General features: G+C 39.7%; 2 protein-coding genes and 2 pseudogenes across 2 annotated transcripts; 3 read left to right on the top strand and 1 right to left on the bottom strand.

The window, feature by feature from the left end:
• The first annotated feature begins 248 nt into the window (after positions 1-248).
• Positions 249-5877, top strand: LOC129373547 (claudin-4-like; annotated as a pseudogene).
• A 264-nt stretch (positions 5878-6141) lies between these two features.
• LOC129373384 (claudin-like protein ZF-A89) lies at positions 6142-8093 on the bottom strand. The gene is made up of 2 exons (XM_055051264.1): positions 8088-8093; positions 6142-7562 (listed from the first exon to the last, which is right to left on the bottom strand). Exons 1-2 carry the CDS (start codon positions 8091-8093, stop codon positions 6867-6869), a joined length of 702 nt encoding a protein of 233 aa, XP_054907239.1. The 3' UTR covers positions 6142-6866.
• A 1046-nt stretch (positions 8094-9139) lies between these two features.
• On the top strand, positions 9140-9907 carry LOC129373546 (claudin-like protein ZF-A89). Its single transcript, XM_055051539.1, is given in 2 exon segments — positions 9140-9520; positions 9523-9907. Coding segments are annotated over 2 exon segments (627 nt in total). The 5' UTR covers positions 9140-9222; the 3' UTR covers positions 9852-9907.
• Positions 9908-13046: 3139 nt separating this feature from the next.
• On the top strand, positions 13047-13839 carry LOC129373549 (claudin-4-like; annotated as a pseudogene).
• The last annotated feature ends 1046 nt before the right edge of the window (positions 13840-14885 follow it).

Below are 14885 nucleotides of genomic sequence, written 5' to 3' on the forward strand. Positions count from 1 at the left end.
ACAAATAATAAAATCTTCTGTAAACGTCACTTTTTAATGGGGTGTTTAATCCCTTCTCGATGTTTTGGATTATCATTGGAAAGGGCCTTTTTTAGGAGTTTTCTAGATAAACTCTTGAAAATAGTTTAGTTTTAGAGTATAAATAGGTTGATGGTTTCCTGAGTGGGTGGAGGAGGATGTGCTGTTTTCCTCCCCAACTCCTCCCCCTTAGGCTCATGTACCAACTCTGTTGAATCGTGAGCCATTCAACAAACTCACTGGACGACAAGAGAGCAAAAAGCGTCAAACATCTTACAGAAGACACAGACAAAGACCTTTTAAAGACAGCAGCTTATTTGGAAAATAAGCAATGGTTTCTACTGGTTTCCAGATCCTGGGCTGTGCTCTGGGGATCATAGGCTGGATCGGCGCCATCATCGTGTGTGTCCTTCCCATGTGGAAGGTTTCTGCTTTCATCGGCAGCAACATTGTCACATCACAGATCAACTGGGAAGGGATCTGGATGAGCTGCGTGGTCCAGAGCACGGGCCAAATGCAGTGCAAAGTCTACGACTCCATGCTGGCCCTGTCCTCCGACCTCCAGGCGGCCCGGGCCCTCATGATCATCTCCATCTTGGTGGGCATCATGGCCATCCTGCTATGCATAGCAGGGGAAGTGCACCAACTGTGTGGAGAATGAGAATGCGAAGATCAAGGTGGGCATTGCTTCTGGCGTTATCTTCATAGTAGCTGCGGTCCTCTGCCTCGTCCCTGTCTGCTGGACGGCCCACGCCATCATCTGGGACTTTTATAACCCTTTGTTGATGGAGGCCCAGAAGAGAGAGCTGGGGGCCTCGCTCTACATCGGCTGGGGCACGTCTGCCTTGATGCTGATCGGCGGAGGAATGCTCTGCGGCAACTGCCCCCGCAATGATGCTGCCGGCCACTCCGCGCAGTACAAGGCTGGAAAATCTGAATACTCTGCCGCCAGATCCTACTACTCCAGCGTTCCAGGGAGAGTCCCTGTTTAAAATGACTCCTGCTTGTCTTAGTGGGACAGATGGACTGGTGCTGCTGGTTTGGCAGAGCTAATACGAAAAACATCATCCTGAACAGAACCACAGCTCAAGAACAAATTTAATTTTCCATATTCATTGCTTCTGTTTATGGCTATTGAATATTGTACCAACACTTTTAGGTGTTTCTTTATTAGCATATTTACACAATTATGTGTGTTTTTGACAACTTTTTAATTTAGTTCTGGTCATGTTACTGTGGGATGTTTCTTATCTACTTTTTATGACAGATGTTCTGGAAATTAACATGTTTTTGTTTATTTATGAGCAAGGCTGTGATATTTTCTTACATTTTCACTTCTCAAAAAAAAAAAACTCTTTCACTGGAAATAATAAATAAATATTTTTAGAAATCACTGAAAATTGTACTTTGTGATATTAATGTATATTTTAACACATTTATTTACTTACAGCAGAGTTTAAATCAAAACAAACTTCCATCTGAAAAGAAATATCCTCACAGTGAAGAGGTTATGGTTCGACTTTCCTGTTGATCAGGTTTGGGTGCGGCTGGAAAATCAAGCTAGGCAACAACTAATTGCCTTCACTCAAACTCTCAGCCTCTGGACAAAGAAATGTAAACTTTTGCATCAAATTCATAGACTTAAAAACTAAATTAAAACAAACCTCAAATGTTTCTGTTCACTAACAAAATGTTGACAGTTTGTGCATGCAAACCTACAGCATGCAAACCTACAGCATGCAACCTGTACCTAAAGAGATGGTCTGCATATTAAAAGTTTCTGTAAGTGTTCCCAGTGCAGTTTTGACACAATTATCTCATAGATGTCATAGAAAATTACATTTATCAATCATTTGAGTTTGTAGAAAATGAAATAAAAAATCTCAAAACCATATTAAAAAGCATCTCTGCTGTTAAATTTGAAATCAGTTTCAAATAACTATCTGACCTTAATAAGGCTCAATTGTTACAAAGGTATAAATGACTAATTTTTATAACATAGGTGATAATGATTTTAATTGATCTAAGGAGCTTTTTTGACAGAAAATAAAACAACAATTTCTCAAAAGATAGCAAAACATGTCAAATAAAAAAATAAACATTATCTAATTGTATTAATTTATGCTTTATTAAAAACTCTCATGACAAAATCATTTAGACTGCCATTAATAATCAGTGGGAACGTTTTCATTGGCATTGCAGCTGTATAATTAATTACTTATTGGTGACGAGCAACAGAAGTCATCAGGCACATCCTGGAAAGGTTGCCAGGTCATCACAAAAACGCAACTCAATTTGACCAATTAATTGAATTTGCCAGAGTATAACATGGCATAGTAATTTACCATGTTCTTACCTCATCATAATGGGAAAATTAGTCTCTGCATTTTCTCCTATGCATGTAATATTTAATCACGAGGTTAAATAGAGCAGCATTCATAAGATTCAGAAATCTTCTGATGTAACAAAATGCCACATGTGTGCTTACATTTACTGAAATGGAAGCGTGTTGCCAACCACACAGGTATGGTTTTACTTAACCAGGTGAAACCCCATCGAGATCAACATCTCATTTTCACCTGGGCAGAAAAAATACGCAACACAACAACCTGGTTACACAAAAATAAAACAACATTGAATCTACACATTGCTATTTTATAGATTACTCACTGAGACAAATAATCAGAAAAAATGCTTAAATCACAACTACATTCCCATTTATTGCACAATTATTTATTAATATTTTTGCTAAACCTTTTTTCTATGCTGCATAGGTTTAAAATTCAGTCCACGATTATTCTGTGAACAAATATTAAAAATATGTTTATTTAATTGGAAATTTCGCCCACAAAGAAACCAAGTTGAATTTAAATGGTGCAGGTGGTTAATGTAGCACCTGCACATTAACCTAGAAATGTGCAGGTATCAGCTGTGAGGCATCCACACCTGCGCATTGCAACAATTATTACAACTTTATCCAGAAGCAATAAGATAAGATTCACACTGCAGATCAATACAAGGCTTTGTATTGACTTTGCATTTGTAAGTGCACAGACACAAACACATCTGACCCAAACATCCTGGGTGAAATGTAAATACCACACATTGGTAGGGAAGTTATGGTAAGTGATCATCTATGATCTTTTTCTGAATGATGTACGTCACAGAAAATGGCCCAAATATGCGTTTGAAAAACATAATAACTTCTCCTTGTTTTGCAATAATAAAAAGAGGTTGATGTATTTGTAATTTCCCTGACTGGAAACACTTACAAGGGTTAATTGTCCACGATTGTAAAGAGAAAACAGTCTATGTTTTGTTCTCTTATCTGAAATGTTCCTACCTCATCATAATGGGAAAATAAGTCTCTGCATTTTCTCCTATGCATGTAATAGTTAATCAGGAGGTAAAATAGAACAGCATTATAGTAAGAGTGTGGCTCCAGTTGGTGTAATGTGGAGGCCAATTTGAGAAAATGGGAGGAGGGTGTGGTTTCGACACAAAGAAGTTAGATCTCTGGAGAATGTTGGTTTTAGGACATAACTCTCCTTGTTAAAACAAAAGTTAATAAAATTGCAAGACTTACAGAAGGGTGGAAAGTTTAATTACCTTCCACCTTTCCTTCTTTTTTAAAGAATCTGCCTGTTTTTAGCTAAACCTACTGCAGTAATCTTACTGTTTGTATTTGCTTGAGGCCAGAGCTGACCTATATGTGTGTGGGGGGAGGGTGCATGGACAAACACAGCTGCAAACTGCAGTCATTGTTCCCAATCTTGAAGGCTTGCTTCAAATAACAGAACGTTGTATGTCAGAGAACAATGAACAAGAGTTTGAAGGTATCAGGTCTCAGTTTTCGTCCCTGTTTTTGTCCAGTAGGACAGAAACTCCACCTCTGAACCACAACTAAGGCTATTTATTGTCAGACAACAGAAACTTTTGAAGATTCAGAGTTGAGGAACCGTGTTCATAAACAGGTGTGACTGCGGAGCATGTAAAGACCCAAAAAGAAGAATTTACGACGTGATCATCTTCGTTTCTACCAGTCATCACCTCTGGGCTCATCATGGCTTCTCAGGGGCTTCAGATCCTTGGTATCCTCCTGTCCTTTATTGGATGGCTTGGCACCATCATCACCTGCGCTCTGCCCATGTGGAGGGTCACCGCTTTCGTTGGGGCAAACATCGTCACCGCGCAGGTGATCTGGGAAGGCCTGTGGATGAGCTGCGTGGTCCAGAGCACGGGGCAGATGCAGTGCAAGGTGTACGACTCCATGCTGGCGCTATCTCAGGACCTGCAGGCCGCCAGGGCCATGGTGATCATCTCTGTGATTGTCGGCGTGTTTGGCATGCTCATGGCCATCGTTGGAGGGAAGTGCACCAACTGCATGGACGACGAGGCGTCCAAAGCCAAAGCCTGCATCGTCTCTGGAGTAATCTTCATCATAACCGCCTTGCTAATCATGACCCCGGTGTCCTGGTCAGCTCACACAGTCATCAGGATTTCTACAACCCCTTGGTGACGGCGGCACAAAGACGGGAGCTTGGCGCTGCGCTGTACATCGGTTGGGGCTCTGCAGCCCTGCTGCTTCTGGGAGGTGGTCTGCTCTGCAACAACTGCCCCCCAAAGGACAACAGACCCTACATTCCTGCAAAGTTTGGCCCAGCAAGAACCGTCTCATCAAATGTGGACTATGTGTGAGTCTCCTGTCTGCAGAGATCTTTAATTCCATTGCTAAAAGTACTTTTAATCTAGTTCCTTACTTGTAGTTTTGTAGACCTTTTGATAAATTTTGAGGTTTTAAAAAGATCTTAGCAAGACCTTTAGAGTGAATGAACTTTTAAAGTTTTCTTATAATAAATTAGCAAATAATCATTATCTGAGTAATATGATAGTTTCTCCAACCAGTAGGCGTTAAGAAGCAATCAGCTAATTTTCCCTGATTGGTCAAAATCTGATTCTCTTTTTCCATTCACAAAAGAAAAAAGAAATAATCAGAAACACAAGAGCAACAAAAAAGAGCAACTTCCTTCATTGACCTATAAATGCATCAACAATCAGCTGGTACTATGATGCTCCATTTGGGTCTAAAAACAAACAAAAAAAAACCAACAGAAATTTCTTTGTTTTCCTGTGAATTTAGAAACCAGTACTATAAAGCGATTTGATGTACATTGGATTTCTTTAATATATCTGCAAAAGGTCATAATAAAGATGTTGAAATTCTCAAAGGAAACCATGAATATTGTTTGAGAAACTGTGATTGGTGCATTTCTAATATATACTGTTGCTGTAACTTTACCTTTTCTAGACAATTATGATGTTTTACAAAGGTTAAGAAATGAGCTGCATTACATAAAGATAACAACGGATGTTTGTTATCCTTCATCTGCCCTGTCAATAAACCTGAAATTGTTTCAAGACCTTGAAACAATTTCAAGGAGAGGAATCCAGCAGGGGAACCTCGTGGGAATTTACTGTAACTGGATGAGATGTTTGCTGTGCTGTAATGGAAAGCCGTTGTGTTGAGACAGTGATTTATCGTTTCTGTCTTGAGTAAAATGGATGTCACCGGCAGAGACAACAGAGGGCTGCGTATGCTTGGATCCATGTTGCTGAGAAACCATTTTAGTTGTTCAAAGAATGGATATTTTCACCTCCCTGGGTGAAAGGACGTCTTTCAAGTCTTCTGAGGAGGACAAACCTTTAAAAATCATCTTCAGTGCTTCAGATTCAAACCTTTGAACACAAAAAAAGAAAAGTAAATGAATGTAAACCCTCAACTTTGACTGCTAGAAAATGCACATGTATAGTTGTAATGATGAAATGTGTTTGTATTTTACTTTCATTAAAAAAAACAAGCTTGACAAAAATAACATTTGCGCCGAAGTGTTTTTTTTAAGTGTCACTTTAACATTTGTCAGCTTTACCAAGAATTTAAAAGGTTACAGATTCAAACCCGCAATATTTTCTGGGACAGTGTTTCTAAGTAATGTGCCAAGTGACTGAAGGAGTTTCCTCTGGCTGTTTAGAGCATAGAGACTACCCCCCTCCCCACCTGTTGCTAAGTGTAGCTGATTAACTACCTGATAAAAGACGAAGGACTTCAGAGTTTCTGTTCACAATCAGACATTGCTTTTATTTACAAACCCAATATGAGAGTGACAACATAAAGAGTGAAAATAAAAACTAATCACAGACACTGTTAAAACCAAAAAGGTTCTTCTGAAGAAAGCAGAGTAGAAGCAAGTAAAACCCAAATACCTCATATTGACAAACATCACCAATGTAGGTAACTTATTTTTCTCAGCAGTTTTCTTGGTAAACATTTGGTCTTGATTTTTATTGACATTTTTCAGAGAACATCGCACCAGAAATAGTTCATGAAGTGTTTTCATCAGCCACTTGTGCTGCTGGAGAAACGTGTGTACCTCACTTTGAAAACCTCTCCTCTGACAATTTAATTAACAGATTTAGATTTAAGAACATTTTTCCCAATCTGAATTTTTGTGGCAGACAAATCTCCTCATTATAGTTGATACTCCAAAAACCTATTTCACTTGTGAAAAGAGCACATGCCACATTTTTGACATAAAATGTATTTATTTTAATGAAATATAGCATTGAAAAATGCATCTCAGATAATAAAAACAAAGACAAGTTAGAAAATCTTACTGATCATCACAATCCATAAGTGAGGAAATTATTGCCGAATACTGACATTTAATGAGTTAATTATCAATCTTTCTCATGCAGAAGGTCTGTTTATTTTAGTCGATGATGTTAGTCAGAATCCCCTCAGAAAGTTTGTTCTGTCTTTTGGTGAGTTCGACTCTCTGTTGCTCAGCAGCTCAGACAAACTCCTTCCCTGACGTTGCGGATTTCGGCGCAGTGTACTTTACTCCGTTGTAGTGCTCTCTTCTTGACGGGCACTGACAGCACAGCAGTGCCCCGCCGATCAGTAAAAGCCCCGCTGCCCCCCAGCCCACATACAGGCAGGCACCCAGCTCCCTCCTCTGGGCATCAGGAATCAGTGGGTTGTAAAAGTCCTTGATGATGGTGTTGGCCGGCAGAGAGACGGTCACAAGGCACAGCGCTCCGCTCAGGAGGAAGAAAACCCCAGCAGAGATGCACACTCGAGCCTTGGCTGTTTCATCCTCGATGCAGGTGGTGCATTTCCCACCGACCACAGACAGCAGCAGGCCGAAGAAGGAGAAGAGGATGGAGATGACGCTCATGGCCCGAGCCGCCTGGAGGTCTGGAGGCAGAGCCAGGAGGGAGTCGTAGACTTTGCACTGCATCTGGCCTGTGCTCTGCACCACGCAGCTCATCCACAGGCCTTCCCAGATGCTCTGAGCCACCACAATGTTGTTGCCAATGAAGGCAGAGACTCTCCATAGCGGCAGCGCGCAGATCAGGATGTTCCCCAACCATCCGATCACGGCCAGAGCGACCCCAAGAATCTGCAACCCTAAAGACGCCACGCCGTTTCTGTCAGGTTTCTTCGTCTTTCCTCTGAGCCTGGCCACCAACTGAAAGTTCGTCTGCTGCAAGAAGTTTTATGCAAGTCTGTCGGGGTGGGCTCTCGCACCAGTGTTCACATATACACATCTATTATGGTTGAGCCAAGAGGCGTTCCCCTCACATAAAGAGGCCCTTCAGTACCCCCAAAAAACAGATTGGAGAACAAAAAGAACTCACAGCCTGTGTATGAAGGACAAGCATAAAAAGACCATTTAAAACAAACCTGAGTTTTCACCTATAGGTTAGTAAAAAGAAAAATACAACAGCAAATTCTTAAAGAAAAAGTCAAAAATTGAGGCTATGTTTCCTGTTAAATGCCATCTTTATAAACGTTTACATTTTTTTACTAATAAAATCTTAACGTGTTTACAGTTATGTTCCAACTAAATTAGTAGAATCCATTTATTTGCTCTGAGAATTTGAATATTTCAGAAAATCAATAGAAAAATACTTTTAATATGAATGCTATGGCCTCAGTAAAATGCTGTACTTTGCACACTGATGGAAAGTTTAGCGGAAGGAAAAAAAATCTGGTTGAAAAGAGATGCCTCCATTCTCGAGAGGATTGTGAAGCCCTGTATTTCTAAGATTTTAGAAATACTGTGCTGTTTTCAAACACGTGATTATGAGCAGCTGGACAGCCAGGGAAAAACGAATAAACGTTTCCACATAAACCTGCTTTTCTCATTTGAAGAGCTATGAATTGATTTTTGTAAAAGGACAAAAGTTCCCCAAAGTAGAGAGAGTATAAAGTACATGAACAGAGTTCATCATGAGCTGCTTCTGCTGCAAAGAGCACTTGTTTCTGCAAATACAACTAATACAACAAAAATTGTTTGTAACACAAATGTCACTCTGATCAAACTTCAACCCAAAAAGTCTTAAATTTAGTCCAACAATTAGATAACTATGAACTTAATACCAGCTTTTTGATGCAAATTATTTCCACTATAAACTAACTGACAGTATTTGAGCTTCAACAGTCACCAAACACAAACTAAAACATTAGTGAGCCAAAATCATCCAATCAAATCTATTAAAGCTGATATTTTAAGCTGAATTACTGAAACAATATTTTGATGATATTCTACTCTATGTTATAAATCCATGATATTTCATTTGTTTGCTTGTTTTTAATTCAGTTTATATGAAACTACATGACTTCAATTCAAACTTGGCCTGTATTTTATGAATAATAATTCTCCCAACTTTAAATGGACAAAAAAAATAAAATAAAATAAATTCTTGTAAAATCTGCTGCTAACTATCTATTTGACATACATGCAGTTTAATGGAACCATATAAAGGTATTTTAAGTCCATACAAACAAGCACTTTTCCATTTCTATTCCATGTGTATCGTGAACAGAATATTTTTAAACACAGTTTAACAATCGTTAAATGCAACAATAAATCCTGATCTCATTTTAATCCCCTTTTATCTGTAGATGAAAGCAGAACCAGGTATGCTTTCATCTAAAAGCAAGCAGCCTCCAACATCTATTGAACTCAGGTGGAGCCACTCAGCTTGATTAATTCCCAGCTGTTGTCAGGCTGATCAGTTCTTGGCAGTCAGTCAGATTCACCGCTCATGCTTCCTTTACTTAAAGCTGCAGGTGAGGATTGTTTGCATTATCCATTGCTGCTGAAGAGACTTTCAACCTTTTGTGCAACTGAAGCAAAGATGGCATCTGCAAGCTTCCAGATTTTAGGCATCTTCCTTGCAAGCATTGGTTTTGTTGGTGACATCATCGCTTGTGCCCTGCCAATGTGGAAGGTGTCTGCCTTTGTTGGGAACAACATCATGACGGCGCAGATCTTCTGGGAGGGCCTGTGGATGAACTGCGTGAAGCAGAGCACCGGGCATCTGCAGTGCAAGTTCCACACCTCCATGCTGGCTCTGCCTCAAGAACTTCAAGCTGCTCGCGCTCTGGTTGTGGTCTCAATCATCATTGCTTTCCTGGGACTCCAGCTAGCCGTCGTAGGGGAAAGTGCACCAACTGTGTTGAAGATGAACTTGCTAAGAGCCGCATAGCCATCGCTGCAGGTGTGTTCTTCATTGTTGGAGGTCTACTATGTCTGATCCCAGTGTCCTGGTCTGCCAACGAGATAATCAAGACCTTCTACAACCCCAACGTGCATGATGCCAAGAAGAATGACCTTGGTGCGGCGCTCTTCGTCGGCTGGAGTTCAGCAAGCCTCCTGATCATCGGCGGGGCTCTGCTCTACTGTCGGTGCCAGCAGCAGAATGGGCGCTACTCTGTTAAGTATGCTGCACCACGCGTGGCTGGCAGCAGAGGAGCCTACGTTTAATCTGACCAGACTGTTTCCTGAAAGTCTGGTCCAGAGGAACCTGGGCTGACCTCCACTCCAGGGTTTTTATTTTAAACTTGCTGATTTTTAATAAAACCTCCTCTTTAATGCAAGTCTGTGTCTAGATATTGTTGGGTGGGGTGTCACAACTTGCAGCGGTCTACAATGGGAGCAAGTATCAGTTAAAATTGACTAATTACACAAACTCTCCAACTGTAAATAAGCTGCTGAGTTTAAGCCTGACTTGTACTGCTGCCATTGCTTGAACACTCACTAGCACCAAGCTAATGCACTTTACTGAAAGCCTGGATGCTCATCTCAACATGTGCACCTCTTGTTGTGGCGAAACCAAAATATTACTGAAACTGCAGTTTTGGTTAAATCCAAACTGGATGCTACATCAGATAGAGAAAAATAAAGCGGGTACATTGTGACTTTGAGCAGTGTAGCTAAAATATTCTGAACTGCAATTTAAAGCTCCAGCATATTAGCCTGAACATGCAGCCAGTTCAGGGTTCCTGTTGACATTTAACTCCAACTGGGTCTGTTTCTCCAACAGAAATGTTTGGAAGATAATTTATACCCAGTTTCTTCAGTGGAAATATGACAAAGTTTATCAGGAAATATCTTTTCCACACATGAGCTGGTGACTCTGCTGTTGGTGTTTCCTAATGAGCTGAGGCTAATTTATGTGCTTTGCTTCATTAGCTGAGGATTATTTACACAAAGTAGTTTGACAGTTACAAAACCGCCCAATTAAACTGGTTAAATAGCAGCCTAGACTTGTTCAGCTGTTCTCCAAAAAACAGTTTTATAAAACACTGAACACATGTATCTACCACAGACGGAAAATGTCCCAGTGTTTGTATTTTGGCTTTTGACCAAACAACCAACTGGTTAAATCCACCCAACAGTTGTTAAAACTTCTAAGTAAGTAAAGTTTAGTTCACCAGTTTTTGTTTGAGGAAACAAATGAAAGGAGTCAGAGGAAAGCCAGAGTGTATTTCACAAGAACAGAGACGTCTATTCTCTCTCCGGGCAGCAAAGGAGAAAAAACATAATTCTGTTATTGCAGCATTTTAAGAGTCATTTCCATTTGTAGAGCAGAACGTTCTTTTTGTGTGCCATCATAAAACTGTGTTGTGATTGGCTGGAAGTTTGAGGTGAATGTTGTAACTCTGAAGTTTGCTGCAGTGGGAAGGTCTTTCCTGGAACTCTGCTCCTGAATTTCTTTCTTTTTTTTTTAACTGTTCTGGCCTTAAAGAGCTTGTTCTGCCTATTGCAAACCTGAGTTTTTTCACTCAAAAGATAAAATTGTGCACACACAATTCTAAGACACCTAAAGGTTTGGCTGGCAGAGAATTTTATTCAGCTCAATCAGGAGAAAACATGAAGTAAGTGGCCCAGATGATCAGAGAGAGAAAGTTTAAATCCAGACTGTGGGAATAAACTCTTCAAATCAAGTAAAGAGTTTCCTTTATTCCTCTTCTTTTATGATCACTCTTTTCATTCTCATTGGTCATCCACTCCTCTTTGTTTCATCTTGGGGCTCCTAAGTTGGCAATTTCCTGAAGACTTCATCAACAAGTCTTTCCAATGTCATCATCCAGTGCCTCCATCCCTTCATCATGCTTCTCCACTTAACCTTAAACTCACATCATTGCAATGAAGTCCTTGATCTTGATTTGCTCTTTGATCTCTGATTGATTGTTCAACTACAAAATCACTTATTGTTGGCTGTTTTCAGGAGTGATTTTAGATTAATTTGGATCCTGCATCACTAAAACAGAAAAACTGCACTTGTATCTTCAGCTGAATTTCTCTCAAGACATTTTATGACAAACTCCAATGCAGCCTCTATTCTGAGTTGTAAGCAAATAAAAAAAACTGATTATGTTTTGGATCCCACCATTTCTATAAAAAGTGCAGAGATGCCTTTTTGCATTGGATTATCACAGTGCCTCAGTTCAGCAAAATGTATTGGGTAATTTGTTTACTTTCCAAATTCACAAGGGTCTCTGCAATCATTACAAATAAAATGTGGTCCCTATAAAACTAAATCCTTTGCTTATAGGGTTTAATTTCCAGTTTAATGATCTAAACATTGTGGGAATTATTTGGGAACAGTTCATTCCTGTTGATAAAAACTTATTAACATAGAAAAAGCATTATCTGGGGACTCAATGTCATAAAAAAATTACTCCCCAATTTCTGTTTTTATGTTATTTGCACAGGATAATCAAAGCCTTTTGTTGAAATCTACAGACATCTTCCGGATATGACACTTTGCATCGATTTGACGAATGACGTGAGTTGATGTTAATATTAACACAGGATCTCGCAGTTCAGCAAAATATAGTAGGGGAATTTTTAACTTTCCAAATACTTCCTCTTTAAAACCTTTAACCTTTTTTTTCCTTTAAAAAAAGTTTATATGCGAATTAACAAATTAAAAACAAAAATTATACTTAAATAAACACAATAGTCACATTTTTGTAAAAAGTGGATTTATGAATTGTTGTAGATGAAAACATTAAAAGGTTTTGTGCAATTGCAGTTTCTAACTTTTCTGCATTTATTGTTTTTTTATTTGGGAGTGACTTAATTTACGTTTGAATAAATGTAGGTTGATATTTGTGGTTCTAGTTTCTCCCAAGTGAAGATAAATGCAGAAACTTTGTTGTTAATGATTATTTTGTATCTCATTTTTTTAAAACAGGATGTTATTTATCTGTAGAAAGTAAAAAGTTTACATCAACATTCAATATTCACTCATACTAGAAGCAAGGATGGTGGCGGGCCGCTCAAAATCCTTCAGAGGGCCCTTAATGGCCCATGGCCGCACTTTGGTCAACTCATCTTCACTCCCAAGTTGCAGGCTGCCAGAATTTTCAGCTTTAATCAGAATCATTTAAGAAGAACCTTCAATTTTTGTACTCATATTAAATTTTCTTTTCATTTTCTTTTCCTTTTTGATGAATGATGGTTAATGTGATGGTTGCGTCCCATTTAGAGTTTTCAAATGTAATCATTGATGTTTGCGATCTCTAAGCAAGTTTTCCATGCACTACTTTTGTAAAGAGCTTTCTTCCTGAACTATTCAGGTCGAGCAGGAATCAAGACAAGCAGGAAACCTGTTTTTGTTACTTTAACCATCCAGTCCCCTCCCTCCTGCGGTTTTCATTGCTGCTACGCTGCAAAGAACAGACAGAAACACACAACCGACCGCGTTTATAACTATGTTAAAACCTGCTGAAAGAAGTATTTTTAGGTCAACACAAGGTTGAGTTTTTCCACTTTTTTAGTTTACTTAGTGGGAAACATTCGCCTCGACACAATGGGGACTCAGCTGGTTGGTTTTTGCTTGGCAATCACCGGTTTCATGGGAACGATTCTCATCTGCGCTCTGCCCATGTGGAAGGTGACGGCATTCGTTGGAGTCAACATCGTCACTGCTCAGGTGTTTTGGGAAGGCCTGTGGATGAACTGTGTGATCCAGAGCACAGGTCACCTGCAGTGCAAGGCCTATGACTCCATTCTCGCCTTGTCTCAGGACCTGCAGGGCTCTCGGGCTCTCGTCTGCGCCTCCCTTGGCGCCAGCGTTGTGGCCATCGGGCTCAGCATCGTTGGGGTTCGGTGCACCAACTTCTGCCACTACGACAGGTTGTTGAAATCCAACATTGGCATTGGTGGTGGAGTGGCGTTTATCATCGCAGGCGGGCTGTGCATCATTCCCGTCAGCTGGTCGGCTCACATCATCATCAGTGGATTTAACAGCCCACTGGCGACGGAGGCGAGGAGAGGGGTTGGGAGCCTCCATCTACATCGGCTGGGTGTCTGGAGCGCTGCTCGTCATCGGAGGAGGGCTCCTGACAGGAAGCTACAGATGCTGAAGAAGAAGAAGAAGAAGAAGAAGAATGATCTGCACTGTGCAATCCGTCGTAAACATGATGAAGGTTTTCGTGTAAAATAGCGTTTTTAATTGAAGCCCCATTTTTGTCATTTATTTCAAATCATAATTGCACTAAAATGACATCGGTTTTAAAATTATGCGTCAAGTAACTGCACAACTTCAGGACACGAAGGAAAGAATGTAATGAAATATTCTAAGCTCTCCAGATATCTGAATTTAATTTAGAAGAATTTGAGAATTATAGTTGTCTGAATGCTGAAATTATTTCTGGTATTTGTTTTTCTTTTATGAGTTTACTGGAGTTACATTAGTTTAAGTATCTGTCTTCCTTTAACTGTGAAGTCTTATTGTGACAGTTATACTTTTTAGTTTATCACTTTTGGAATTACAGAAACTTTACATGCTTTACAAATGAATGAAGGATTATGTTTTGTATGTTCTGAATAAATTTTTGGAACTTGTCTATTTTCAACACAAATCCTGCATTTAATTCTTGCTTTTAAATACAGACACACTTTTTGTACTAATTTTGACAATATAAAATAATACACAGTTTAACAGTAGAGCCTCATCTGTCATCATGGAAAAATAATATAATGATAAAATAATTTATATTACTATTTTCACCCTGTGGTTTGTACTATAAAGCACCTATTTTTCATTTAGCTTAACCAATTCTAATTATTTTTTTCTTCAAAATCGCTGAAATTTGACATTTTCCCATTCAAATGCTCGGAGGTGAGGCAGCAGCAGCCGAGCTTCACCTGGGATTGATCGACCTCTCACTGCTCTGGCTGCCATTAAATGGGAACATGCTCCTTCTCTCTGTATGTCGCCAATAAATGGCGACAAAACATTTAACGTATGAACCGATTTCCATAATTTAACTTATATAATATAATGTACAGTGTTTCTTGTCACCAACTGTGTGTGAAACGTGTTTCTTGTGCTGATGAGCGATCAGAAGGGGCAGAGAACAGATTCGAGGTGAGGCAGGCAGTTCTCCTGCCTCATGGCAGGGGGCGCTCATGATCCCAGACATTGTGACTCCACAACTGCAGAGTAAGAGACAGTAACAGCGAGCTAGCCATACAGTAAAGTGCAGCCATATATCTATAGTT

This window comes from Poeciliopsis prolifica, unplaced genomic scaffold, assembly GCF_027474105.1.
Source record: "Poeciliopsis prolifica strain line A6 unplaced genomic scaffold, Auburn_PproV2 SCAFFOLD033, whole genome shotgun sequence".
NCBI classification, from domain to species: domain Eukaryota; kingdom Metazoa; phylum Chordata; class Actinopteri; order Cyprinodontiformes; family Poeciliidae; genus Poeciliopsis; species Poeciliopsis prolifica.